The sequence below is a fragment of the Chionomys nivalis genome, chromosome 21 (assembly GCF_950005125.1).
Source record: "Chionomys nivalis chromosome 21, mChiNiv1.1, whole genome shotgun sequence".
Taxonomy (NCBI): Eukaryota; Metazoa; Chordata; class Mammalia; order Rodentia; family Cricetidae; genus Chionomys; species Chionomys nivalis.
This window is the reverse complement of record NC_080106.1, coordinates 22,060,021-22,087,887: the sequence shown is the minus strand read 5'-3', so window position 1 is coordinate 22,087,887 and position 27,867 is coordinate 22,060,021. Positions and strand designations below refer to the sequence as shown.

At 47.3% G+C, this 27,867-nt stretch overlaps 2 protein-coding genes across 3 annotated transcripts; one reads left to right on the top strand and one right to left on the bottom strand.

The window, feature by feature from the left end:
• Positions 1-970: 970 nt before the first annotated feature.
• Cenpt (centromere protein T) lies at positions 971-7,604 on the top strand. The gene is made up of 13 exons (XM_057754392.1): positions 971-1,091; positions 2,019-2,109; positions 2,446-2,533; positions 2,650-2,746; positions 2,849-2,985; positions 3,124-3,160; positions 3,346-3,494; positions 5,014-5,211; positions 5,361-5,507; positions 5,878-5,968; positions 6,796-6,936; positions 7,194-7,298; positions 7,382-7,604. The coding sequence occupies exons 1-13, from the start codon at positions 979-981 to the stop codon at positions 7,503-7,505; spliced, it is 1,518 nt and encodes a 505-aa protein (XP_057610375.1). The 5' UTR covers positions 971-978; the 3' UTR covers positions 7,506-7,604.
• Tsnaxip1 (translin associated factor X interacting protein 1) lies at positions 7,222-27,413 on the bottom strand. 2 transcript variants are annotated; one of them, XM_057754390.1, is made up of 16 exons: positions 27,370-27,413; positions 22,565-22,646; positions 14,427-14,539; positions 14,153-14,279; positions 13,330-13,423; positions 12,275-12,471; positions 11,756-11,891; positions 10,308-10,477; positions 10,060-10,219; positions 9,854-9,984; positions 9,609-9,734; positions 9,327-9,479; positions 9,146-9,255; positions 8,431-8,557; positions 8,226-8,332; positions 7,222-8,025 (listed from the first exon to the last, which is right to left on the bottom strand). In XM_057754390.1, exons 1-16 carry the CDS (start codon positions 27,411-27,413, stop codon positions 7,779-7,781), a joined length of 2,124 nt encoding a protein of 707 aa, XP_057610373.1. In that variant the 3' UTR covers positions 7,222-7,778. The 2 variants fall into 2 exon arrangements, with proteins under 2 accessions (XP_057610373.1, XP_057610374.1); XM_057754391.1 differs by lacking the exons at positions 22,565-22,646; positions 27,370-27,413 and having other exon boundaries at positions 14,153-14,337; positions 14,427-14,461.
• Between the last annotated feature and the right edge of the window lie 454 nt (positions 27,414-27,867).

Sequence of the window (27,867 nt, the reverse complement as noted above, 5' to 3'; positions counted from 1 at the left end):
AACCACATAAGATCAGATCTAACTAGACAGATTGCTAGTGCTGTACAGATGGTACATGGTATACAACACTGTAATGTTACCACTCTGGAGTTGGAAGTCCGGGAATCAGAAATTCAAGTTCATCCTCAGCTAGAGGATAAATTGGGCCAGCCTGGGCTACATGAAATCCTGTCTCAAAACAAAAACAAAACCTTTAATCAAAGTTTAAAAAAAAAAAAAAGATTTAAACAGGGTGTGATGGAACACACCTGTAATCCAAGCACAAAGAAATGGAAGAAGGAGGTTCAGTTCAAGGTCAGCCTAGGCTACACAGGGACTTCGAAATTAGCTTGGGCTACATAAGACCCTGTATCAACAACAAAGTGTACCTGTGAAATCAAGTCTGGCATAGTGGCCTCCACCTGCAATCTGAGCGCTCACGAGATAGAGGTAAGAAGGTTGCCCAGAGAGTTTGACACTACTTTGCTTGGTGTCTGAGAGACCGGAGGAGGTTGGCATAGGTGTTTCAGCAGTTATAAGCCTCCAAAAGGGTACTTAGGAACAGAACCCAGGTCCTACTCAGGAGCAGCAAGTAGGCCGCAGTTCCTTTTTAAGAAAATTATTATTATTATTATTAACTATTATTTTATTATTATTATTAGTTTTTGACACAAAGTCTCTCTTTGTAGCCTCGGCTGTGCTGGAACTAACTTGCTTGTGTAGACCAGGCAGGCCTCGAACTCACAGAGGTCCGCAGAGCGCCGCCTAGCCCCTGCCTCCCAAGTGATAGGATTAAAGGCACGCGCCATCAACACCAGTCAGGTTTAATGTGATAGGGCCTCCAAACCCAATTTATAATCTCTTTTGACCCCACTACCAGCTATAGGACTACAGTTCCCGTGGGGCCAGGTGGCAGCATCGCGAGACTTGACTCGAAAGAGGCGGCGGGAACGCAGCTCTGGCTGAAGCCACAGCAGTTGGAAGGGGCGGATCCTGAGCATGGCGGGTCGCTACAGTTTGGATCCTGGTCAGACACCTCGCACGATTCTGCGGAGCGTGCTGGATACAGTGGATACGCGCTCCCCAAGGCAACGACGGAGTACTCAGACTAGGTATGTGAGAGTGTTGACTGGGGAGTGGTGGCTGTGCCTTCCTGTCCGGAAAGAAAACTGAGGCTAGGTAGAATCGGAATCGCCGAGCTCTGACTATATCCTAATGGCTTCGGACTCAGCTAAGCTGTTGTGGAGCTCCGCAAGGACCAACAGTGCTGGATCTTTATTTGTTTGTTTTTTTTTGTTTGTTTGTTTGGTTTTTGGTTTTTTGAGACAGGGTTTCTCTGTGGTTTTGGAGCCTGTCCTGGAACTAGCTCTTGTAGACTAGCACACGCCTTTAATCCCAGCACTCGGGAGGCAAAGGCAGGCGGATCTCTGTGAGTTCGAGGCCAGCCTGTTCCAGGACAGGCTCCACAACTACTGAGAAACTCTGTCTTAAAAAACCAAAAAGAAAAGAAAAGAAAAAGAAAGAAACTGTAGCCCAAACAAGCTTTAAAGTAGCCATTCTTCCTCATCAGCATGTGGTATTTATCTGTGAGTGAGTGAGTGTGTGTGTGATTGTGTCAGAAACCTGCAGAGTCAGTTCTCACCTTCCACCATGTGGGTGACCTCAGGATGTCAGACTCGGAAGCAAGTGCATTTATCCACTGAGCATTCTGGGCATCCCCTCAGATAGGTTTTTCACCTATGACTAATGAGATGGGAACTGTGCCTGGGGAACACAATAGGGTTCTGAGCCGCAATGAACTGGAGAAACAGGGCTAGGGTGACCCATGTGGAACTTCCTGTCACACCTTGGCCACAACTTGAAAAGCAAAAATATTTGAATTACCTGCTTGGATTGTTATTTTAAAGAATGGGAATGAGATACTCTCCCAATTTGTTCCCTGTGTGACTAACCCCTGTGAAGGGTAGCATCTGCATCCTCTAGATCCTCACTCCCACTCCCCACACATAATTCTCAAAGCCATTTTTTTTTTTACACAGTGCACAGAGAACTCCGCTTCAAACACTTTCCTCCAAGAGGCAGGGTAGCCGAACAAAAGCAACTGTCAGGAGGCATTCCTATGGAACTAGGGTAAGCCCACTACATGAGTGACTTCATGGAGCGCTGAAGTCAAGTCTATATTTGTTTTGAAGTCTAACTTGAGGTGTTCTCAAGGCAAAAATGTAGACTGGTGGGCTGGAGAGATGGCTCAGAGGTTAAGAGCATTGCCTGCACTTCCAAAGGTCCTGAGTTCAATTCCCAGCAACCACATGGTGGCTCACAACCATCTGTAGTGATGTCTGGTGCCCTCTTCTACCCTGAAGGCATATGTGCAAACAGAATATTGTATCCATAATAAATAAATAAATAAATATTTTTAAAAAAAAAAAGAAAAAAAAATGTAGACTGGTGGTCTTTTACCTATAGTCAATTGGAGGATTGGCTCATGTTCAAGCCCACGGGCACCTGGAGCAACAGACACCCCGGACTCTGCTGAAGAACATCTTACTAACTGGTAAGTGGGTGTTAGCCTGCCAGTTAAAGGTAGGTGCTAGCCCAATGGCCAGCCCTATGGTATCCTTCTTCGTTATCCTTTTTCTCAGCCCTACCCTCTTCTTGGTATTTGTACAGCCCCAGAATCTTCTATGATGATGCCGGACTCAGTGATGAAGCCAGTACAAGTACCAGAGATGGTAGAATCCTCCAGACGGGAAAGCAGTCTGGGAAGGTACACAGTGAAATTGCCTCGTAGGTTGAGCCACCTCTTTGGGGTCCCCAGAAACTAAAATTGGGCTTTCTGACATGTCTGAGATAAACTCCATCCTTATAGCCTGGAGCTGCAACTTCCTGAACCGGAAGTCCCCTCAACCCTGGCTTCAGGTCTACGAGCCACTAGCAAAAGGAAGCAAAGGCTGAGGTTGTCAGTATTTCAGCAGGAAGTGAACCAGGGGTTGCCTCTCGCTCCAGGTGAGTCCTAGGACACACCTGTGCTGTTCTTTCCCTTCTCTCTGCTGAGGAGGTTGAGGAGACCTGTGAGAGCTTCCATGGGCCTGAGTAACTCACTGTGGATTGTTCTTTTGACAATGTCTTGATGGGCGCTGACAGAGCCACCTGGGAATGCTGATTTTTCATCCTTGGCCAGGTACTGTTCCCTGTTCTGGGGTTTGATGGAGCAGAGATGTGAGGGAGGTGTTGACTCATGGGATCTTGCGATATACTTACTGTTAGTTTCAGCCTTACAGCATGGGAGCCATATCCTAAGAGATAAGAGCTCCTTTGGCAAAGCTGTGTCTCAGGCTTCCTTTGTGTCTGTTTCCATCCTATCAGCTCCTTCAGCCTCAGCTTTGTCCCACCTCCTCAGTCACAGTCAGTGAAGAGACCTGGTCTGGCTCGCAGACGTCCCAAACGCCAACCTGTGGATGTAGGTGCTCTTTTGCAGGATCTGAAAGATAATTCTTTGACCTCAGCTCTTCCAGGTAAGGTTGAGATTTCCTCTTCTAGCTTTAGGGAGACGCTAGCACTCTATGACAGACAGGAGGCTTTACTGAGTTCAGGGTTGCTCCACATTTGGTGAGGTCAGGGACGCTGTATGAGCCTGGCCAGGCATTTGTGAGGAATTTCTGCTTTCTTTGCAAAGTGTACCTGGCACTTTAGTGTATTAGTCAGGGTTCTCTAGAAGAACAGAACTTAGAGAATGATTATAATATAATGACTATATATGGGATTTATTAGAATGGCTTACAGACTGTAGCTTTTACTAACAGAAGGTCCAAAAATCCAGTAGTTTAAGGAAGTAGGCTCCATTGCCAGTGAAGGACTGGACTTTGTGTGTATGTGACAGAGAGACAGAGACACAGAGAGAATAGGCAAAGAGAGTAAGCTTCCTTCTTCCTTGTCCCTTTATATAAGCTGCCAGTAGATAGAAGGTATGGCCCAGATTAAAGGTGGATCTTCCCACTTCAATGATCTGGATTAGAAGTATGTCTTTCCATGTCAAATGTTTTAATTTAAAAAAAAACAAAAAACTCACAGGTGTGCCCAGTCATTTGCATTTTAGTTAATTCCAGATGTAGTTAAACTGATAACCAAGACTAGCCATGTAGCCAGGCTTGGGAGCCTCCCACAAGCTTGGGAAGCAGACGCAGGTGGATCTCTACTTTTGAAGCAAACCTAGTCTATAGAGAGAGACCCTGTCTCAAAAAGCAAACAAACAAACAAAAAAAGGCTAGGCTATGGTGGCACACAGTTTTATTCCCAGCAGAGGTAGGCAGATCTGAGTTCAAGGCCAGCTTGGTCTACAGAGCGATTGCTCCAGGATAGCTAAGGCTACACAGAGAAACCCTCTCTGTCTTTTTTTTTTTTTTTTTTTTTTTTTTTTTTTTTTTTTTTTGGTTTTTCGAGACAGGGTTTCTCTGTAGCTTTGGTGCCTGTCCTGGAACTAGCTCTTGTAGACCAGGCTGGCCTCGAACTCACAGAGATCCGCCTGCCTCTGCCTCCCGAGTGCTGGGATTAAAGGCGTGCGCCACCACCGCCCAGCCCTCTCTGTCTTGAGAAAAAAAAAAATCACCTAACCTTGGTTTCTCTGAGTTGTCTGTTCCTTTTCATTTGTGAACTGCGGGTAGAGGGAAAGGGTGTATAATCTGGAGGCTAGAGCTTGTTAGAAAAACAGGTTTCACGGTCAGTTAGCACCAACTTGGGATCCTGATTCCAGAAGACAAGTTCACTAATGTTTGAAGAAAGTGCCTAGGAGAAGAAGAAGTAGACAGTTGAGGCGTGTGAGTAAGCAGTTTTGGAGGTGGAAGCAAGTAAGAGAGGCCTGGGAATGTCAGAGGAAGGACGAGGAGTAGCAGCAAGGAGGGCAATGAAAGAGAAAAGACTTTGAATGTAGCTTATCTCATTATGGAGGCCACTTAGGCAGAAAAGACCCTTATATTTCACTGCCCCAGGTATTAGGTGGGCCTAAAATCTAGAGTTTATTTGGCTCTTGATCTCTAGGTGACAACCATAGAAGCCCTGTCGCTACTCTGCCAATGGATGAAGTTTTGGAAGACACCCAGCCTTTCTCACATCCCTCGGCTGGCGGCTCCCTTAGTGTATATTGTTCTCTGCCCAACCCTTCTCCCTCTGGGGTTGAAGGTTCTGAAGGACTTGTGCTCCACAGGACACGAAGTGCTGGGACTGGGCTGCAGCACAGTGAGTATGAGGGGCAGCTGGCTTGGAGCCAAGCTCATCCTGGGTGAGAGTAAGCTTAGGAGTTCCCCTCCACCCAAGAGCCGGGTCAGGGCTGGGCAGGAGATCCTAAGTCAGTGCTACGGTGCTGCCTCGTCTTGTTCTCCCCTCAGTGAACAGAACTGGCTTGGGTACTACTCCTTTACCCTTCTCGGAACCACAGCCTCAGCTTCCAGAACTAAGAGAAGCAGTGGGATCACAGGAAGCTGTGGAGGAGCAAGAAGGCTCTTCAGGGGTTGAGGATTCTCCTGGCAGGCCAGGTAAGAAGCTGAGGGTAGGTGAGTGTCATTAACTTGTTAGACACCACCATACAGAAGATTTGCCTGAGCTGTTTCTGGGAACTGGTAGTTTTAGAGGCCAGGGAGAGTATAAGGGGCAATCACTTATCTAGAGCTCTATGAGGCCCTTAGGAATAAGAAACAGAAGCTGAGTGGTGGCGCACACCTTTAATCCCAGTACTTGGGAGGCAGAGGCAGGTGGATCTCTGAGTTTGAGGCCAGCCTGGTCTACAGAGTAAGTTCTAGGCCAGAGAAACCCTGTCTCAGGGGAAAAAAGAAAGGAGACTAGACCTGTACAACTATGTCAGACAGTCGAGCCTGAACCCCTTGTGACTCTACTCTTTCTTTGCAGCAAGTCCAGAGTTAGCCTGCGGCACCAATGACTTACTCCAGGCTGAGCAGCCACATCAGTTTGAGCCGCCCCCACCATCTGCAGTTTCAGTGTAAGAAACCACTGTTGTTGGGAACGGGGTGCCCTGAAGCATTATAGATATGCAGACGCTTACCAAATATGGCAGCTCAACCTGGTGGTGATAGCCTGCCTGTCATCCTGGTACCTGTCTCCAGGAATTTGGAGGAGCCTGGGTGAGGGAGGAGCTCCTAGGTCAGTATGTAATCATAGAAGGCTTCCTGGAGGAGATTAGCAGTGATGGATTGTTGAGGGGTCTATCCAATTTGAGACCCGAGGTTCAACAAGCTTGAGCAGGTATCTGCATGTATGTTGAAGCTAGCCTAGGATATTAGGGCTAGATTGGAGGATAAAGGTCTCAGGGAAAAAACAGATCTTCTGTTTGTTTCTTTCTTTGTTCAAGACAGGGTTTCTCTGTGTAGCCCTGGCTGCCCTGGAACTTGCTCTGTAGACCAGGCTGGCCTGCAATTCACAGAGATTTGTCTTACTTTGACGCCTGAGTGCTGGGAATGAAGGTGTGTGCCACCATCGCCTCCCCCATCCCTGGCTGATAGATGGATTTCTATTTATTTATTTATAATTTATTTAAGTTTTTGAGACAGGGTTTCTCTGTGTAGCTTTAGAGCCTTTCCTGGAACTAGTTCTGTAGACCAGGCTGGCCTTGAATTCACAGAGATCCGCCTGCCTCTGCCTCCCAAATGCTGGAATTAAAGGCGTGCGCCACCACCGCCTGGCTACAGTTGGGTTTCTTGTTCAATCTACTTAATGAACAATAGTCCTAGTTTCAGCAGAGCCAACAGCAGGACTTGTCCTCGAATAAGGGCCAGTTCAGTCACCTCTGTCTGCTCTCATCCTCGGCAGGCTTCCATCGAGGACCCGAACTGCAGGTCCTAGGCACCACCAAGACCCCTATAAGGCTGGACTGAGCCACTATATGAAGTTCTTCAGCTTCTATACGAAGAGGCCTGTGGAGAAGGCGGCTTTTGAGATAGTGGAGAAGTGGTAAGTCTAGCATGTGAGTGGATAGAGGTTTTTTGTTTGTTTGTTTGTTTTTTCTGGTTTTTTGAGACAGGGTTTCTCTGTGGTTTTGGAGCCTGTCCTGGAACTAGCTCTTGTAGACCAGGCTGGCCTTGAACTCACAGAGATCTGCCTGCCTCTGCCTCCCAAGTGCTGGGATTAAAGGCGTGCGCCACCACCGCCCGGCTGAGGTGCCCTTTCTTAAACAGACTGTTCAATCTGCTCTGTCCCAACCTTGACAGCCTAGACAAGCATTTCCAGCACCTTTGCAATGACCTGGAGGTATTTTCTGCTCATGCTGGCCGTAAGACCGTGAAGCTAGAGGACCTGGAGCTGCTGTTGCGTCGGTGAGTGGGAGGCATAAAAAGGGAGGCCGAACACGGGAGTGCTAGTGCTGACTCTGCCTGGCCTTCTGTTTCCTCCGATACAGGCAGGGACTAGTCACAGATCAAGTCTCGCTGCACGTGCTTGTGGAGCGGTACCTGCCCTTGGAATACCGACAGCTGCTCATTCCCTGTGCATTTAGTGGCAATTCTGTCTTCCCTGCCCAGTAGTGGCTAGGTCTGTATGTTTGTCCTCTCCCTGCCTTGGACACCTTGGACTGACCCACACAATCATCAAGTTCTCCTTCTCATCTCCTAGCACCAATAAAGTCTCACAAGTGGGTTGTTTTGCTTTTTGGTGCATGTCTTAAGCTCTGCCCAGATCCTCTTCCCTCATACCCCAACACTTTCCAGCACAGCCTGGAAAATAGAAATTTAGATAAAGAATTGTATATTGGAAGGTTAGCAACATTAAAGAACTTAAGTTGCCCATGGGGGGTTCTTCTAGCTTGCTTGCTCTGGCTCTCGTGGTGGTCCTACACGTTTGGTGTTTGCCATCCGAAGCCGGTCAAGTGCAGTCTCAAGTTTTACCACGATTTCCTCCTGCTGCTTCTCATCTTCCTCCAATGGCAGTTCTGCCACAGGGAGCTGGAAGGCCTGGCTTAGGTAGGTACTCAGCACCTGCTTGTCCAGGCTAGGATCAATGTTCGTCAGGGCCACACGCATCTTCAATAGGCTCACCTCATCGGTTCTGTCCCACGAGGAAAGAAAGACAGGTTTATAGGTCTGAGCTCTTTGTACCCTGACTCTGAGGTGCCCACTCTTCTGACAGGTTTGAGTAGTTTGTTGCACAGGGAGACTCAGGCACCTGAGATGCTATCTGATAGGGCTAGTCCCACCTATAGGACTTGCCAATGGCTGAGCAGGACTTTGGGACCCAGGGTCACTCACTGATCTAGGCCCAGATCCTGCTTCAGTTCTTGTAAGTATGCATCCTTTTCGTTGTCATACTGTTCCCACAGCTTTTGCACAAATGGCTCACTCTGGCCCTCCTCATCCTATGTGGTGGGGTATCGGAGAAGGCAGGGTGAGGCCATATTGACTGTAGTTTAAATAAGACTAAGGAAGGGACTGGCGAGTTATGTGCCCCTCCCACCTCAGTAAACAATATCCGGTAGTTGAGCACTTCTGTGCTGCTGATGTCTGGACTCCAGCCTGCTGTCTCCATTAGCTCCTGAATTTGCTCTTCCTTCTTGAGAGGAAAGGTATTCTTCAGGATGGTGCTGTTAGGAGAGGAAGAATACCAAGGGCCTGATTGATGGAGGCTATCTACTCACCTCCCATCCCTCCTGATTGATGGAGGCTATCTACTCACCTCCCATCCCTCCTGGGCCATCCCCACTAGTATTTCCACAGGTTTTTTTGTTTTTGAGAGTCTTTGAACACATAATCATCTTCCTGCCTTAGCCTCACAAACTCTTTTGCTGTTTTGATTTTCTTTTAAATTGGTTTTTTGAAAAAGGATCTATTTCTATGTCAATCTGATTAGCCTGGAACTCTCTGTAGATCACAATGGCCTCGAAATTGCAGAAATCCTCCAGCCTCTGCCTCCCAAGTGCTGGGATTAGAGGCGTGTGCCACAGTGCTTGGCATGTTTTGAAACAGTTTTGTTCTAGGCCTAGAATTAAATGATTCTCCTGCCTTTATTTCTCAAGTTCTAGAATATGGGCATGTGCCACCACCCGTAGAGAGGAGAGCAGGCTTTGAGGCTGTGGCCCTTCCTGGGAGGTTCCCCTTTTTCCTGCATACTTGAAAACTTGACCAGCCAAGAGAATGGACTAGAGTTTGGAGTTGCCTGACTGGCCTCTTACCTCAATTGCTCCATGGTTATTAACCCCTCGTTCTGAGTGTCGACATTTGTCATCTCCTTGAGCAGCTGGGACATTGTCTCCTTTTGGCTGACGTATACGCTTTCCTTCCTCTACAACAAGAGGAGCAGTTGCTAGTGTGCTGCCATTCTGCCAGGACAAAAGGGCCTAGGCCAAAGCTCACCTTTCCTATCAAGACTGCATAGAAGTGACGCATGACCTCGCTGGAGCGAAAGAGCTTGATGTTCTCAAAAATGGTATAAGCCCAGGCCATGGCATCGTTGACCCCAAAGCGACGTTCCAGAAAATTGAAGAAGAAATCCGGGAATAACTCTTTCTGTAGAACAAGAATACTTGGTCAGGGTGTCCCAGATTTGATTAGCCCCACCCTGCTCCCCACCACCTTGAGGGAACTCCTTAAAGGAGTCTGGATCTAAAGGCTACATAGAGGTCAGTCAGAGCTGACCTGCTCTTCTGCAAGCCGTTCCTTCCAGGCATCCTCAAGGAGATGTACCACCTCCTTCTTGGTTGGCTTCTTGTTCTCCACAGGGCCATCAAACCGAAGGAAAGCAGGGATAGAGTCCCCAAAGCCCTGAAAGGCAGGTGTTAACTCACGACTGGACCTCTCTGTTGCCCTGTGTCTAAACAGGAAAGAGCCCCAGATAGTTCCCCCAGAATCTTAAGTAACCTCTGTTTCAGGGACTCCCCTACCAGACCAGGGAAGAAGTCTTTCTCCCGAAGCAGAGCATTGCCAATCTCCTCCAGCAGCACGTCCACCAGCTGGTCACTGTTCTTTCCTTCAGCCAGCATAAACCAGCGTTCTGGACCCCCTGCGATGACACCTGCAGATGGGGAGAGTGGGCTAGAACCCAGCCGACACCCTGCAGCAGGCCCTGGTGCCCCGCAACCATCATTACTTTCGCATTTGGTCCAGTCAGGTCGAGGTGTGGAGGTGCGCTGGATCTCCTGCAGCTCGAAGTGGAACTGGTCCCGCTCCTTCAGCGTGCTCATGTGCAGCTGCAGCAGTAACTCGTGTTCCTTCCGGACCTCCTCATAGTCCGCTCGCAGGCTTTCCAGCTGCAGGCAAGGACATTGATGGCCCTAGCTACCCACCTGTCTGACCACACCCTCCATGTCAAACCCTCCCTGCCCACCCCAGCAGCACCTGCTCTTGCAGATCTGTGTTGGTCTTCTCCAGCATTTCAAAGTCTCTCCTGGGCACCACGTCTCCAAAATTGGCTTTCATGGTGTTGAGTTCCATCTGGGTGCGGGTCAGGTCTTGTCGGGTCATCTTCAGTGCCAGTGTTAGCTTCACAGGATCCTCTCCCCAAACACCTGCCAGGGTCCCACCAGTCTGTCACCCTGGCTCTGGGCCTTGTACCCAGGATTAGGTTAAATATTGCTTGGGGCATGCCCTCTGTTTGAATAGAGTGGCCTCCATAGGCTCATATGTTTGAATACTTGATCCCAACTTGGCGGAACCGTTTGAGAAAGATTGAGAGGTACGGCCTTGATGGAGGAGGTATGTCATGGGGGGCAGCTTTGAGGTTTTAAAAGACTCCGTGTCATTCTCACTGTGTTATCTGCTTCCTGCATGTGGTCTGTATATGAACTCAACTGCTGCTCCAGTGCCATGCCTGCCTACTTACTGCCAATGCTCCCTGCCATGAGGATAGACTAATATCCCTTTGGAACTCTAAGTCCCAAAGAAATCCTTCTAGCCAAGTGGTGGGAGCTCACACTTTTAAGCACTTGGAAGGCAGAGGCAGCCAGATCTGAGTTTGAGGCCAGACTGGTCTGTAGAGTCCAGGATGGCCAGGGCTACAAAGAAAAACCTTGCCTCAAACAAAGAAGAGAAAAAGAAGGCTTGAGTCGGGCGGTGGTGGCGCATGCCTTTAATCCCAGCACTCGGGAGGCAGAGGCAGGTGGATCTCTGTGAGTTCGAGACCAGCCTGGTCTACAAGAGCTAGTTCCAGGACAGGCTCCAAAACCACAGAGAAACCTTGTCTCGAAAAACCAAAAAAAAAAAAAAAAAGAAAAAAGAAAAAGAAGGCTTGGCGGTGGTGGCGCATGCCTTTAATACCAGCACTCGGGAGGTAGAGGCAGGCGGATCTCTGTGAGTTCGAGGCCAGCCTGGTCTACAAGAGCTAGTTCCAGGACAGGTACCAAAAAAACTATAATAGAGAAACCCTGTCTCAAAAATCAAAAAAAGAGCCGGGCGGTGGTGGCGCACGCCTTTAATCCCAGCACTTGGGAGGCAGAGGCAGGCGGATCTCTGTGAGTTCGAGACCAGCCTGGTCTACAAGAGCTAGTTCCAGGTAGTGGCCCAGGCCTCTCCTACCATCAATGGACACAGGATAATAAGATATTAGAGGGGCTGGAGAAGTGGCTTAGAGGTTAAGAACACTGACTGCTCTTCCAGAGGTCCTGAGTTCAATTCCCAGCAACCACATGATGGTTCATAACCATCTGTAATGAGATCTGGTGCCCTCTACTGGCCTATAGGATATATGTAGGCAGAATACTATATACATAATAAATAAATAAAAAGATATTAGAAATGTAAATAATGACAGACTTCAGTGCCTCAGATGAGGCCCTGGCTTGGATTACCTGGGGACTGGGCTAGTGACATGTCTTCTCGTTGGTATCGCAGCTCATTCAGGTCCCCAATGAGAATCTTGCGGGCATCTCGCTCAGTAAGGTAGCGAAGGTACTCCTCAGCCAAGCTCTTCCTCAGTTTAGCCACCTGAGGGTGGGGTAGGGCAGGGAGGGGGTATATGACAGTACTCAGTGAGCTTAGAGCCCTCATTGGCAGCTCATTACGACAGGGTGTGGCTACTGCTTGGCAGTCTCCTGAGCTTTGGAAAAGGAAAGTGACCATGCCTGAGAACAGAGCAAGACGCCAGTGCTTCAACCCATGGAGAGTTTGCTAGCACTTAGAGGCACATTGGAGCTCTGATGAGCACTGCAGCAGGGCACAGTGAAGATAGTAGGGGCGCTCGGGGATGGTGATGGCTCCTCTATCCAGGCAGAAGCATAGATGGGGTTAGGGATCACATCGTCAGCACACCCAGGCTACAGGTAGAGCAGGAACTTGGGGGCTCAGTATTAATTACCACTTCCATTCACCTCACTCTGCAATGAGATCTTCTCCTCGTTCTTTTTATCAATGAGTTTTAGCAAATTCATCTTCTCTTTCTTGAGCTGGGAGATTTCGTACCTCTCCTCAGCTCTCATGGCCAGGATCCGCTCACTGCAGTCCTCATTCATAGTGACGATCTTGGCCTTCAGGGGTTCCAGGGACCGAATTTTCTCCCTTTGGTGGGCTAAGCAAAAACAGGCGGGTGTGGTGGCACACACCTGTAATCCCAGCACACAGGAGGCAGAGACCAGGAGGATCTCTGAGTTTAAGCCAGCCTGGTCTACAAATTTAGCTCCAGGACAACCAAGACTACACAGAGAGACCCTGTCTCAAAAAAAAACAAATACATAAAAAGACAGGTAGAAAAGCCTTTTGGGGGACACAGAATAAACAGCCAGAGGTCACAGATCCTAAGCTGTATGTGTGGGGTTTGCCTGCATGTGTGTCTGAAAACTGTGCGCCTGGTGCCTGCAGAGACCAGAAGAGGAGGTCAGATTTTCTGGGAATGGAGTTACAGATCATCGTTAACTAACCACATGGGTGCTGAAGTTTGAACCCAGGTCCTCTGGAAGGATGGCTACTGCTGTCCTCTTAACTGCTGAACATCTCTCCAGTGTCAACACACACTTGTTTTTAAAGGAGGGCAGGGGATGGGGATAGAGAGCCATGGTAGAATGCTTGCTTATTATATGTGAGACACTGGGTTCAATCTCCAGTCATGCAAACGAAAAAAACAAATCAGGGGCTGAGTCATGTTGGGGGTCGGGATGTCTCCCATGGAGAGGCTCAGGAACATGGGTTCTGCAGCTGTAACCAGCTTCGCACTGTCTGAGCAGACCAGGGAGCCTTCCCAGAAGGACTTACTCTCCTAGGATCCCTTCTGTTTACCACAGATTGCCTTGCCATCCTTCTAAAGAGTAGAAAAGGTTGAGGCATGCAAAAAGTGACCTGAAAGATCAGTTATTAGTAGAGAATCAAAAAGTCAGAATAGGATACTCTGTATTCATTCCAGCTGGGGCCCGGAATGGAGTTGCAGTCTTACCCAGCATCACCTCATACGCATTCTTGATGGAGGACAACAATGGCTTGTATGTCTTGAAATCCTCTATGAAGAACTCAAAGATCTCCCTGTAAGGCTGGCATAAAAAAAGGACCTTATCATTTCCTGGCCCATAACCCCCACACTCAGCGGGCTCAAAACTGTTTCCGTATGAGTAACCTATATCTGGCCAGGCACCAAGTCTTAATACCATTGGAGCTGGAGAGGAGGAACAGGTATAGAGGCCTTGACTGAGGCTTGGCAACCCATCACCGTGGGCCAAATATGCCATTCTGCCTGAGATGACTTTGTCTGCCCAGTCAGCTTCTTGCCAACCAGATCCTGTATCCATTAGCCTCTCACTTGTAGCCCCTTGTCTATACTAAGGACCTGTGGGAACAGGATGTTGAAGATTCTAGCTTGATGTTCTGAACTCAGAGTGGAAGAGCATATTCTCCTTTCCAACTTAGATGCAGAAAGACTGCATGTGGTGTATGTGTGTGTGCCCAAAGCCGGCACATGGTCCGCACTCAGTAAATGCTCTGGTCATATCTAGGCCAGAAGTCTGCGCTTCCTTTCCATTAGTACTGACTCCCTCTCTAATGTGTACCAGAGTCTGGACTACATCTAGCCTGGCCATTCTCTCTCTGTTTCTGGGCTTCTGGTTGTTGCCATCGGGCCGGAGGCTCTGTCATAGTGCACTCCTCTTTCCAAAGAGTAGTAGTTAGAAGACGGAGGGCCTATTTTCCCTGGGAAGGTCTGAGTTACTCAGTTCTGACACATGAGTTTCTCTTCACCCTTGCCATGTTTGGTCTGTGGCTCTGACCTGCAGCCTCAGCTCTTGTGCAGAATCCGTGCCCAGGTCCAGCAGGAGGAGCTCCTTGCGCAGGTAGTTCTCTAGTTGCTCCAGGTACCTGGGCTTGGAAGTGCCCAGGGGCTGCTGCTGCCAGCTACTGCAGAGGATGGTGGGCTGAGATGTCACTAGCACCCATAGGTCCTCGTAGTCTTGGTCTGGGGCCGCAAACTCCACTAAGCTATATGTCCTGAACCAATGCCTGATCTTGACCAGCCCATCCCCCATCAGGCTGGCCCTGGCTTACTTGGCTCGCTTCCGGCAGTCCTCAGAACAGGGCTTTCGTTTATGGAGAATCATCTGGCCACTCGTGTATGTTGGCCATGGGGATAGGTGGCCGCCAATGGATAACTGCAAGGGCTTAAGGAAGGGACAGCTGAGGTTACTATGACAACATGATTCCTCCTTCCCTTTTTGGTATTGTTGAGGACAAGACAGAACTCCCTCCACCCACACCACACACACACACACTACACACACAAACACACCACACACACACTACACACACACACCACACACACTACACACACATACTACACACCACACACACACTACACACACACCACACCACACACTACACACACACACCACACACTATACACACCACACACACACCACACCTACACACACACCACACCTACACACACACCACACTACACACACACACCACACACACACTTTTGCTATACAGCCCAGCTAGCCTTATACTTGATACCTTCACAGGTCTGGGTCAGCATACTCAGCTATACAAACATCTTTAATGTGGTCCATAATTAGGATTGTGGTCTTTTGGTTACAGACAGGATTAAATCTTAAATCTTCCTTATTAGCAGTGTGACCATAGGCTTAACTGCACTGAACTTCAGTCTTTTCATTTGCAAAGTAGAGATCATAGGAGTGGCCATCCTAATGCACTGAGGCAAGAATGCCTTGAGGAAATATAGCAGGCAGCTTATACACTGCGGTGCCTGCGGAACCCAGGGGACAGGAGTTATCCTCTCCTGGAGGTGAGTAAGTCAGCCAGCACTGAATGCCTGCACTGTAACAAACGAGAATCCTGAGGAGCCCCAGTCCCTGCCTCTGGGCATAGCGTAGCTAAAGAGACAGGAGAGGGGGGTAAACCTAGATGGACAAGACAGATAGAACTACACAGATGTAACAAATGGAGCCTGGAAGGAGATTGGGTTGTGTCCCTTGGGGGAGGGGGAAACAGTGAGGGTCCCCTGGTGAATGGGACTTCATTTGAACCAGTAGCAGATGCTTGTGGTAGGAACATGAGTTTATCTCTTCAAATCTTTTCATGAAACACGGCATAAAAAATATGATAATCTAATCCAGTCAATCCTATTTTAGGATTTATAAATTTGGTCTTTTATCTGTGTTCTGGTGGAAGCTCCACCCCAACCCTGGCATCCATATACCCAAAGAGTCTGGAATGTTCTGGTGGAAGCTCCACCTAACTCCCCTCCCCCATCTCTCCCCAAATCCTGCCTCATCTCAGAAAGTCTACCAAACATGGCTCCTCCCCCAGAGACCACTCCACAGGGTATTTAAACTGCCCCCCAGAAAACAGACGCGTGGTTTTTCGGTCTCTCCTCCCCATTTCCTCTCAGGAGGGTCAGAAAATCATCTGGGAATGTTTTACCCATTAAACCTGGGCTTTTTCTAATTTGGTTTGATTTGGTCTGATTTGGATTGCTGCGTTGGTGGAGAGGTTTATTGGGGTGCGGAAACTTTTCAATTTGTTTTCAGCCTTTTGGAGTCCACATATATGTCAATCACTGCTGGGTTCTCGACACATGAGGAAAGCTGGGTACCATGGAAGCAGGGTAACAAGTGTGGAATATTAGTTTAAGAAGTGTGCGTGTGGCACTAGCCCCCGCCGGAAAGAGAGAGAGCTTGGTGGCAGCTCTGCCTCTGGCCCAGAATTATCAGAGAGACAGGAAGCTAGGCAGCAGTCCCAGCCCTGGCGTGGAAGCATCAGAGAGAGAGGGAGTGCTGCCCCCCACCCCCCACTAGGGCCTGGAAGTGTCAGAGAAGGGGCTGAGCAGTGGCCTGGAAGCATTGACAGTGGCAGCTTTGGGAAAGAACACTTGTGTCCCAAACAGCATCCAATGCCATCCTCTGTAGGAGATACCCTGTTGCATCAGTGGCCATCGGATCCACAGAGCAGCCTGCACCTAGAGGAGTGATCCTGACCCTACCCGCTTCTGAAGGATCGCCTCGGGCCCAACCGTAGACAACAGTGCAAGAGTGCACTCAAGAACATAAAGAGTTGACACAGCACCACCAGAACCTAGTAGTTCTAGCATCCCAAGCATCTAGAAGACCTGAGCATCCCAACACAGATGAAGCAGAAGAGAACAACCTTAAAAATAACTTTATGAAGTTAATTGAAGCATTTAAAGAGGAAATAAAAATTCCCTTAAAGAAATGGAAGGCTGGGCGGTGGTGGCGCACGCCTTTAATCCCAGCACTCGGGAGGCAGAGGCAGGCGGATCTCTGTGAGTTCGAGACCAGCCTGGTCTACAGAGCTAGTTCCAGGACAGGCTCCAAAACCACAGAGAAACCCTGTCTTGAAAAACCAAAAAAAAAATCAACAAATCCCTTAAGGAAGACCAAGAAAAAAGCAATCAAACAAGTGAAGGAAATAGTTCAAGACTTAAAAACTCAAATAGAGGCCATAAAGAAAACAAACTGGGCTAGAGAGATGGCTCAGCTGTTAAAGGCTGGGCTCACCACCAAAAATATAAGAGTCCGGTTCCCAGCATCCACAGCTGTCTCTCCAGCCAAAAAAAAAAAAAAGAAAAAGAAAAAGAAAAGAAAAGAAAACATAAACTAAGGGAATTCTAAAAATGGAAAATCTGGGCAAATGATTAGGAACTACAGATACAAGCATAAACAACAGAATACAAGATATAGAAGAGAGAATCTCAGGCATTGAAGATATGATAGAGAAAATAGATTCAAAGAAAACAAATTCTTTTTTTTTTTTTGTTTTTCGAGACAGGGTTTCTCTGTGGTTTTGGAGCCTGTCCTGGAACTAGCTCTTGTAGACCAGGCTGGTCTCGAACTCACAGAGATCCGCCTGCCTCTGCCTCCCGAGTGCTGGGATTAAAGGCGTGCGCCACCACCGCCTGGCTAAGAAAACAAATTCTTAACACAAAACATCTAGGAAATCTGGGACACCATGAAAAGACTGAACCTATAAATAATAGGGATAGAAGAAGATAGGAGAAGAAGCCCAGCTCAAAAGGACAGAAAATAGATTCAACAAAATCATAGAAGAAAACTTTCCCAGCCAGGCAATGGTGGTACACATCTTTAATTCCAGCACTCAGGAAGCAGAGGCAGGCAGATCTCTGTGAGTTCGAGGCCAGCCTGGTCTACAAGAGCTAGTTCCAGGACAGGCTCTACAACTACTGAGAAACCCTGTTTCGAAAAAAAAAGAAAACTTCCCCATCCTAAAGGAAGATATGCCTATGAAAGTACATAAGGTTACAGAACACCAAATAAACTAGACCAAAAAAAGTCCTCTCACCACATAATAATCAAAACACTAAACATACAGCATAAAGAAAGAATATTAAGAGCTGCAAAGGAAAAAGGCCAAGTAACATATAAAGGCAGACCTATCAGAATTATACCCGACTTCTCCATGGAAACAATGAAAGCCAGAAGGTCCTGCCTGGCCAAGCGTTTTGTTGTTGTTGTTGTTCTTGTTTGGTTGGTTGGTTGCACAGACACTGAGAGCAATGGTCAGTAAATGGGACCTCCTGAAACTGAGAAGCTTCTGTAAGGCAAATGACACAGTAAATAAGACAAAATGATAGTGTACAGAATGAGAAAAGATCTTGATCCACCCCACATCGACAGAGGGCTGATCTCCAAAATATAAAAAGAACTCAAGAAAACAGACAACAAATTACCAAATAATCCAATTAAAATACGGGGTGGAGTGCTAAACAGAGAATTCTCAACAGAAGAAACACAAATGGCCAAAAGACATTTAAGGAATTGCTCAATATTCTTAATCATCTGGGAAATCCAAATCAATATGATTCTGAGGTACCATCTTACATTTGTCAGAATGGCTAAGATCAAAAACACTGAGGACAGCTTATGTTGGAGAGGATGTGGAGTCAGGAGAACACTCCTCTGTTACTGGTGGGAGTGCAGACCTGTACAGCAACCACAGAACCCAACCTTGATAAGCTTAATAGGAACAAAGGGACCCAGCCATGATAAGCTTAAAGGAGGCCTGAGTCTCAGTAGTTTGCCCCAGGCAATACCTGGTTGCAGGAAGAACCACAAATGGAGGGAGATTACCCAGGCACTACCCAAGAACAGACCATCCAAAGGAAATTCCTAACATTCCAACCCCTGTAGATAGGATCACTTGCCAGCACACACATTCCCTATGAGGGGATGCCATGCTCAGACTTAACACAGATGGGAGGGGCTTGGTCCTGCCCCAACATAAGGTACCAAACTGTGTGGACTCCCCATTGGAGCCCTTAACTGTTGGGAGGAGAGGATGGGGAGGTGGGATGGGAGAGAGGCAAGGGAGGGCAGAAGGAGGGGTGGGAGGGAGACCTTTGGTTGCAATGTAAAATGAATTTTAAAAAATTAATTTATCAATTAAAAAAAGAAGCCAGCTCTTCTCGACTGAGTGAATACGGAGGGAGGAGGGGAGTATTACATTCGTTTATGGTATAGAAAATTTGTTTAATGATGCAAAGATGTGTTCTGTTCTTTTATGTTGTATTTGTTTATTTTATTTTTATTTTTTTTTTTTTTATTTTTTTGGTTTTTCGAGACAGGGTTTCTCTGTGGTTTTGTAGCCTGTCCTGGAACTAGCTCTGTAGACCAGGCTGGTCTCGAACTCACAGAGATCCGCCTGCCTCTGCCTCCCAAGTGCTGGGATTAAAGGCGTGCGCCACCACCGCCCGGCATCTGTTGTATTTGTTTAAACTTTGTTTTTTTGTTTTTGTTTTTTTTTTTGATTTTCGAGACAGGGTTTCTCCGTAGTTTTTTTGGTTCCTGTCTTGGAACTAGCTCTTGTAGACCAGGCTGGCCTCGAACTCACAGAGATCCACCTGCCTCTGCCTCCCGAGTGCTGGGATTAAAGGCGTGCGCCACCCCCTCACCCCCGGCATTTGTTTATTTGTTTAACTTTGTAAGGCTTTGTCACTTTGCCTGCCTAAACACCTGACAGGTCTAATAAAGAGCTGAATGGCCGCCGGGTGGTGCACGTCTTTAATCCCAGCACTTGGGAGGCAGGGGGATCTCTATGAGTTTGAGGCCAGCCTGGTCTACAGGAGGTAGGTCCAGGACAGGCTCCAAAGCTACAGAGAAACTTTGTCTTGTAAAAAACAAAACAAAACAGAAAATCTGGCTAGAAACAAGCCAAGCTAAGGTCAGGTATTCATAAGTAAGACTAAATCTCAGTGTATTTATTTGGGATCTGGGTGGCAGGCCTCCAAAGATTAAATAAAAAAGAAAGAAAGAAAAAGAAAACTACAATACCTCCCGTCCCCCAGACAGGGTTTTTCTGTATAGCTTTGGAGCCTGTCTTGGAACTTGCCCTGTAGAACAAACAGGCTGGCCTCGAACTCAAGAGATCTGCCAGCATCTGCCTCCCAAGTGCTGAGATTAAAGGCCTGTGTCACCACCACTTGACTTCAGGAAAAAAAAAATTATTAACTAAAAGTTAGGGAAAACGTTTAGGCGGGTAGGGGTGGGATGTGGAAGCAACAAAAACACGACTTCTTCATGTGGTGCTCACACCTGAAATGCTGGCTCTGGGGAGGCTAAAGCAGAACTATGAGCTGTGGGCCAGTGTTGGCTGTGGAGCCCGAGTCTGTCTCAATAGAGGACAAAGTTTTACACAGTTGGTGGGGGTGCCCTGTAGTCCCAGCACTCTACTGTCCCATGAGTTTGAGGCTATGGTGTCAGACTGTCTCAAAACAAACAAAATGTGTGTGTGTGTGTGTGTGTGTGTGTGTGGTGGGGACCCCAGGAGACACCTGGGCCTCAATTTTGATGAGTCAGGAAAGTGTTTCAGATTTTCAAATGGACAGTAAATGAATTCTCTCCTTTTTCAGCTGAAGAAATTGTAGGCCCCCTTTGACTTGCACAGGTGAATGAAAACTGGGCCTCTCTCCAGGGTTTTTAGCTGCTGCTGAAGGCTTCTGCCCAAGAGCTGTTGCTAGAACTCAGCTTTTCTGGCTCTTTGTTTCCCCCTGCAGGTCAAAACTGGAAGGTGCCCCACTTCCGGGTAATGGCGGGAGAAACATCCCCCTCTGGCGGCCAAGCCCAGAATTGAACTGGAACGGGCCTTACATAGCGGTTCTCAACCTGTGTGTGGCAATGCTCTCACTGGGGTTGCCAACGACCATTGGAAAACATAGAGATATACATTACGATTCAAAACAGTAGTAAATTTACAGTTATGAAGAAGCACTGAAAATAATTTTATGGTTGGGAGTCACCACAACATGAGGAACTGTATTAAAAGGTGGCAGGATCAGGAAAGCTGAGAACCATGGCTTTACTGTGGCTGCACTTGTCTCTACAGGGTTCACATTGTCCTCTTTCCTTAGAGAGGGGCCTGGTCTTGGCAGTTCCCAGTTTCATAGAGAGTATGACCTATGTATGCTTCCAAATCCTCCCCAAGGAACGCATTCACACAGTGCCAATCCACTGCCCACAGTGTTCCTTTGTCAACTAAAGCAATAAATTTGCTCAAATATATGTATGTGTGTGTATATGTATAACCGCAAAGGTCAGACGAGAGTATCGGCTCTTCCAGAAGAGCAGTTACATTCATGAAAGTGTTCAGAACAGAGCCCAGGTTTTCTGCAAGAGTAGCAAGTGCTCTTAACCACTAAGGCATCCACTCCAGCCCCCATCAAATACGATATTTTTCCCTCTGAGCTGTGAACAGTGGTTATTTGTTATCTGAACTACAACAATCTTATGGTCCGACCAGCAAAAGCTTCAAAGTGGGGCGATACTATAGCTCAGGGGCAAACACTTGCTCAGTGGTGTTCGGTCCAAGGTGCTGAAGAAGAAAATTCGAAACAAACTAAAATAGTAAGGTAAGAAGGCAGTGTTCCCGTTGTGGGGAGGGGGCAAGGAGAAAGGGCTTTTTTGTTTTGTTTTTTTTTTTTTTTTGGTTTTTTTTTTTTTTTTTTTTTTGGTTTTTCGAGACAGGGTTTCTCTGTGGCTTTGGAGCCTGTCCTGGATGTTTTTTGTTTTTCGAGATAGGATTTCTCTGTGTAGTAGTCCTGGCTGTCCTGGAACTAGCTCTTGTAGACCAGGCTGGCCTCGAACTCACAGAGGTCTGCCTGCCTCTGCCTCCCGAGTACTGGGATTAAAGGTGTGTGCCACCACTGCCCGGCTGAGAAAGGGCTATCTTATGTTTGTTTATTTGTTTGTTTTTTTCAAGACAGGGTTTCTTTGTGTAGCCTGGGTTGTCCTGGAACTCTCTTTCTAGAGCAGGATGGTCTCAAACTCGCAGAGATCCGTGTGCCACCACTGCCCATTGAGAAAGGGCTTTGAGAGGGGTCTGTCTAGTAGGCCAGGTTGACCTTGAACTCAAAAGCTTCCTGGTCCATTCTCCGGAGTGCTGGGATTGAAGTGTGTGCCACCATACTTAGCTGACCACGTTAATTTTTATACAATTTTTTAAAAAGGGGTATTAAAGGGATTAAAGCGGTGGTGGCCTATGCCTTTAATCTCAGTACCCGGGACACAGAGGAAGGCTGATCTGAGTTCGAGGCCAACCTGGTCTACAGATCGAGTTTCAGGATAGCAAGATCTACACAGAGAAACCCTGTCTCGAAAAACCAAAACCCAAACCCAACCAAAACAAATCAACTTGCAGCAATTTTCCTCAGCCTTTCAAGGGCCGAAGTTACAGGTGTGAGTAGTCACTGTGCTTGGTCTGTACAAAAATCTTAGCGAGGAGGAGTGAGGAACTCAGAACCAAACCACAGCAGAAAAACACCCAGTGCTCTGCCTTCACAGCTTCTTCATAAGGACCGATGGAACCCAAGCCTTGTACCAGGTACCAGACCTAGGACGATAAGGACAAAAAGCACCGCCATAGCACTGAAGGACCTCGGCAGGAGCTGGTCTCAACCACACCAGGGTCGCGTCTGGTTCACGGGCTTATGAAGAAAAGCTGAGCTGCTGTTAAGGGAAGGGGCTAAGTCTTTTTTACCCAGGGTTAGTCATGGCCAACGTTTAGATAAGGGGGAGGAAGCAGTATGTTCTCCCCTCCTCCCCCAAAGCCTGGCGAGCCTGGCGTCTGCGAGCCATAGGCAGAAGACGGGTTGTAGCGGGTGACAAGTATGGTTCCAAAAGAGCGTCACTGACCAGTGTTCTTCGTTTCTGAGAGAGCTTGCGTTTCTCAACGCCCTTGGCTTCTGTAGTCCCTCCTGAAGATCGAGTACGTGGTCTGTGTGGACAAGAAGCTGTGATAGGTTTGGGAGGCAGAGGCAGGCAGATCTCTGTGAGTTCGAGGCCAGCCTGGTCTACAAGAGCTAGTGCCAGGACAGGCTCCAAAGCTACAGAGAAACCCTGTCTCGAAAAACCAAAAAAAAAAAAAAAAAAAAAAAAAAGAAGCTGTGATAGGGGCTGGAGAAATGGCTCAGAGGTTAAGAGCACTGACTGCTCTTCCAGGGGGTCCTGAGTTCAATTCCCAGCAGCCACATGGTGGCTCACAACCATCTGTAATGAGGTCTGGCGCCCTCTACTGGCCTTCAGGCATACACACAGACAGACTATTGTATACATAATAAATAAATAAATAAATAAATATTTAAAAAAAAAAAAAAGAAGCTGTGATAGGTGACAGAGCCTGTAAAGGGACAAGCTCCCCCAACCGAGATCCACAGGGCATGGGCATGCCCCCTCCACAAGGTTTCTCTGTGTAACCCTGGCTATCGGAAGCTCGCTCTGTAGACCATGCTGGCTCAAGTTCACAGAGATCCTCGTGCCTAGGCCTTCTGAGCGCTGATAAGCCTGGCCCCACCTTCCTTTTTAAACTATGTGTATGTGTGTGTATTTGTGTGTGAGTCTGAGCATGGTCCAGAAGAGGGCACTGTTTAATGGCCGTTAGCTTTTGGGGTCCTGGCACCTGAGGTTTCAAAAGGACCAGCTTTGGGTAAATCATTTAACCTCCTTAAGTCAAATTAATTGTCTCCTAAAGAACAGATAGTTCGTGCTCTGTTTCTCATAGTTTTGTGAAGTTTACATATGAGTGAGATATACCTCAGTGACATAATATGTGTGAGATTCAGGTTCAATCTCCAATACTGTTTTTTGTTTTGTTTTGTTTTCAAGACAAGGTTTCTCTGTGTAGCCCTGGCTATCCTGGAACTTGTTCTGTAGAGCAAGCTGGCCTCGAACTCACTGATATCAGACTGCTTCTGCCTCCCAAGTGCTGGGATGAAAGGCATGTGCCACGACCTCAGGCTTGTTGTTGTTAAAAGACACACATCGGACAGCAACAAGACACAATGCAACAACTTTATCTGCTTATTGGGTTAAATTAATACCTTTCTCTCAAGATCAGTCACTATGCGAAATTCTGTTTTTAAAGATATATTCATTTGGGGCTGGAGATATGGCTCAGTGGTTAAGAGCACTGGCTGCTCTTCCAGAGGTCCTGAGTTCAATTCCCAGCAACCACATGGTGGCTCACAACCATCTGTAGTGATATCTGGCGCCCTCTTCTGGCGTGAGGGTGTACATGGAGGCAGAATGTCATATACATAATAAATAAATTAAAAAAAAAAGATATATTCATTTATTTACTTTTTTTGTGTTTTTGTCTTTTTTTGTTTTTTTCAAGACAGGGTTTCTCTGTGGCTTTGGAGCCTGTCCTGGAACTAGCTCTTGTAGACCAGGCTGTCTGGAACTCATAGAGATCCGCCTGCCTCTGCCTCCCAAGTGCTGGGATTAAAGGCCTGTGCCACCACCGCCCGGCTTATTTACATATTTTTTTTGTTTGGTTTTGTTTTGTTTTTCGAGACAGGGTTTCTCTGTAGCTTTGGTGCCTGTCCTGGAACTAGCTCTGGTAGACCAAGCTGGCCTCGAACTCCCAGAGATCCGCCTGCCTCTGCCTCCCAAGTGCTGGGATTAAAGGCGTGTGCCACCACCGCCCGGCTTATTTCCTTTTTTTTTTTTTTTTTGGTTTTTCGAGACAGGGTTTCTCTGTGGTTTTGGAGCCTGTCCTGTAACTAGCTCTTGTAGACCAGGCTGGACTTGAACTCACAGAGATTCGCATGCCTCTGCCTCCCGAGTGCTGGGATTAAAGGCGTGCGCCACCAACGCCCGGCCTTATTTACTTATTTTTGAGATGGTTCTTAGTATGTATCCTGGGTCACGATAGAGACCAGGCTGGCCTGGTAATGACCTTCCTCCCTTTGTTTCCTGAGTCCTGGGATTACTAGCATAAACCACTGTGCCTGGCTTTTTTTCCCCCTTTTTTCTTTCTTTCTTTCTTTTTTGTTTTTTTGAGACAGAGTTTTTCTGTATAGCTTTGGACCCTGTCCTAAAACTCACTCTGTAGACCAGGCTGGGCTCAAACTCACAGAGATCCACCTGCCTCTGCCTCCTGAGTACTGGGATTAAAGGTATGTGCCACCACTGCCCAGCTTTTATCTTTAATTTTTCAGAGAAGGTCATACTGTGTATTTCAGTATGCTCTTGAACTTGTGAGCCTCCTGCCTCAGTCTCCTGAGTCATAGAATAACAGGCATGCACTAAATGCCTGGTCAAAAATTCTGTTTTGAGGGCTGGAGAGATGGCTCAGAGGTTAAGAGCATTGCCTGCTCTTCCAAAGGTCCTGAGTTCAATTCCCAGCAACCACATGGTGGCTCACAACCATCTGTAATGGGGTCTGGTGCTCTCTTCTGGCCTGCAGGAATACAGAATATTGTATACGAAATAAATAAATATTTAAAAAAAAATTCTGTTTTGATTTTTTTGAGACAGGCTTTCTCCGTGTAGCCTTGGCTGTCCTGAAACTTACTCTGTCGACCAGGCTGGTTTCAAATTCATAGAGGTCCACCTGCCTCTCCCCTCCCGAAAAATTCTACTCTTGATCATATTGTTACCACCATGAAAGGGAAAATAATTAGGAAAACTATGTAAATCTCTAGAAATCAGGAGAAACTTCCAATTGGAGACGTTATGTTGGTGATAGTTTGGACATAAAAACTAGATTTAACCAAAATGAAAACCAAGCACACCCAGTAGAGAAACGATCAAAATAGATGCTCATTATTTCATTTATTTTTAATTTCTTTTTTTTGGTTTTTCGAGACAGGGTTTCTCTGTGGTTTTGGAGCCTGTCCTGGAACTAGCTCTGTAGACCAGGTTGGTCTCGAACTCACAGAGATCCGCCTGCCTCTGCCTCCCAAGTGCTGGGATTAAAGGCGTGCGCCACCATCGCCTGGCTTTATTTTTAATTTCTAAGTACTTTTCTTATTTAAAATTTGTTGGGGGAGAACCATCCCTGCAGCTCCTTCCAGCCTCTAATTTTTAAAATTTCCTCCCTTGCCGGGCGGTGGTAACACACACCTTTAATCCCAGCACTCGGGAAGCAGAGGCAGGAGGATCTCTATGAGTTCGAGACCAGCCTGGTCTACAAGAGCTAGTTCCAGGACAGGCTCCAAAACCACAGAGAAACCCTGTCTCGAAAAACCAAAAAAATAAAATAAAATAAAATTTCCTCCCTCTCTCCCTCCCTCCCTCCCTCCTCTCTCTCTCTCTCTCTCTCTCTCTCTCTCTCTCTCTCTCTCTCTGCATGCATGTATAATTACACAAGCCACAGTACACAGGGGAGATCAGAGGACAACTTGTGGGGATGAATGTTCTCTTTCCACCACATGGGACTTGGAATCAGACTGGATTATCAGGCAATCCTTAACTTGATGAGTTATCTCCCAGGTTCTCCCCTTCTTATTTTCCAAGACAGATTTCTCTGTGTAACCCTAGCTTCCTGGAACTCACGCTGTAGATTAGGCTGGCCTCAAACTCAGAGCTTCATCTGCCTCTGCCTCCTGAATTCAGGGGCTAAAGGTGTGCCCCACCACTGTCCAGTTAGGCTCCCATCTTTTTAGAGATGATTCACACCCACCCTCAAGGAGGAGTGGAAAATATTTCCATTTCTATCTCAATGGTGGTGAAAACTCAGTTATTTAACTGACCAAAGGGAATGGTTCCTCAAGAGTTTTTCTTGGTATTGAGTGACTTCCACAGACATTCCACTAAAGTAGCATGTAGGGATATGCGAACAAGAGGAGCAAAACCCATGGGAGAAGAACCATTCCGTGAGGAAATAGAAAAATCAAAGGTCTCTTTTCTCAGGTTCTGCTTACATTCTGTATGCTAAGCTATGATCTGTCCATCGTGTAGTCCCTCATAAGGTCTGGAGGAGAAAACCCACACTGTGTCTCTATAAGACACAGTGTGTCACTACATATAGCTGGAAGAAGAGAATGGTGAATAAATATTTCATATTGCCACCAAATCAGCTCACAGAAATTATATTGTGCTTCCTTCCTGTGGAATGAAGATCCTGAGTCTGTTTCATATTCTTCGTGGTTGCTGGGGGATTCAGGACCTGGCACATTCTAGCTACAGCACCAGCCTTATTACATTTTTTTTTATAGGTAATAAGTTTTCTAGATTATGTTTTGTTGGATAACAGCTCTCTTTTTCAACCTGCTGCCTCTTTCTTGTAGGCTATTTTTTTTCTTTTTTCGCGAGACAGGGTTTCTCTGTGTAGGTTTAGAGCCTGTCCTGGAACTCACTCTGTAGACCAGGCTGGCCTCGAACTCACAGAGATCCGCCTGCCTCTGCCTCCTGAGTCCTGAGTCCTGGGATTAAAGGCGTGCGCCACCACCGGCCGGCTTTAAGACGCTTCTTTTCAATCTTTAGCTAAGATCATGTATCTAACGAAAAAGTATGCCTTCACTTTTGGCAGCACGTAATGTTCCTGCTGGAGTCAGTCCCAGTTCTATTACAACTGTTTCTGTATCACTGATTCTGTCGCTGGAGCCCTAGCCCAAAGAACAGAGACCAACTGATGGTGCAGCGGTTTGGATCAGTGTCATTTCCCACTCTGGAAGTACTCAAGTCCCCCCCCCCTCGACCCGGCCAGGTGCTACCTTGGCTTGGAGAAACTGTAGTAGCGAGTCTCGGGGTTGGCCATGACTTTGGAGCTGAGGCAAAGTAGCTCCGTTGCAGTAGTGTACAGTCCGTTGCCATGGGGACCTGCCCCCAGCGGCCTCCGCGGTGAGGGCGGGGTCACGGACGCGACACGCCTCCAGCCCCCCAAGAGCACTCTGGAGAAAGACCAAGAAGTAAAAGAAGGTTCGGACCCAGAGACAGGATGTTCTGAGAACCAATCAGTGCAATAAGTTTGATATCTGATACAGAACTGAGGCAGGAGAATAAATTGAGACTGTGGTCGTGGGAGGTGAGCTTCGAGGCCTGGCCACTTGGCTGTCTGGGAATGGTAGTTTCCAGTGGCTCATAGTCTCCGTTATACGGGGTTGTAGGTGAGCAGGTTTGTACTACATCTCCCGAAGTTCTCCAGGAACTCGCGTTGGCCTGCTTCTAGAGCGCTCTGTCTTGTGGGATATGTAGTCTAATATCTGGTTAAG

Bases quoted from the DNA above. Each gene is read 5' to 3' on its own strand.
- Tsnaxip1 (XM_057754390.1), bottom strand. From the start codon at position 27,413: ATGGCCAACCCCGAGACTCGCTACTACAGTTTCTCCAAGCCAAG. The intron at 14,540-22,564 runs GTCAGTGACGCT...CCCTTCCTTAAG, and splicing joins CTCAGAAACGAAGAACACTG to CCCTTGCAGTTATCCATTGG. The intron at 11,892-12,274 runs GTGAATGGAAGT...CCCCACCCTCAG, and splicing joins AGATCTCATTGCAGAGTGAG to GTGGCTAAACTGAGGAAGAG.
- Cenpt (XM_057754392.1), top strand. From the start codon at position 979: ATGGCGGGTCGCTACAGTTTGGATCCTGGTCAGACACCTCGCACGATT. The intron at 2,986-3,123 runs GTGAGTCCTAGG...GGGCGCTGACAG, and splicing joins GGGGTTGCCTCTCGCTCCAG to AGCCACCTGGGAATGCTGAT. The intron at 5,969-6,795 runs GTAAGAAACCAC...CATCCTCGGCAG, and splicing joins CCACCATCTGCAGTTTCAGT to GCTTCCATCGAGGACCCGAA.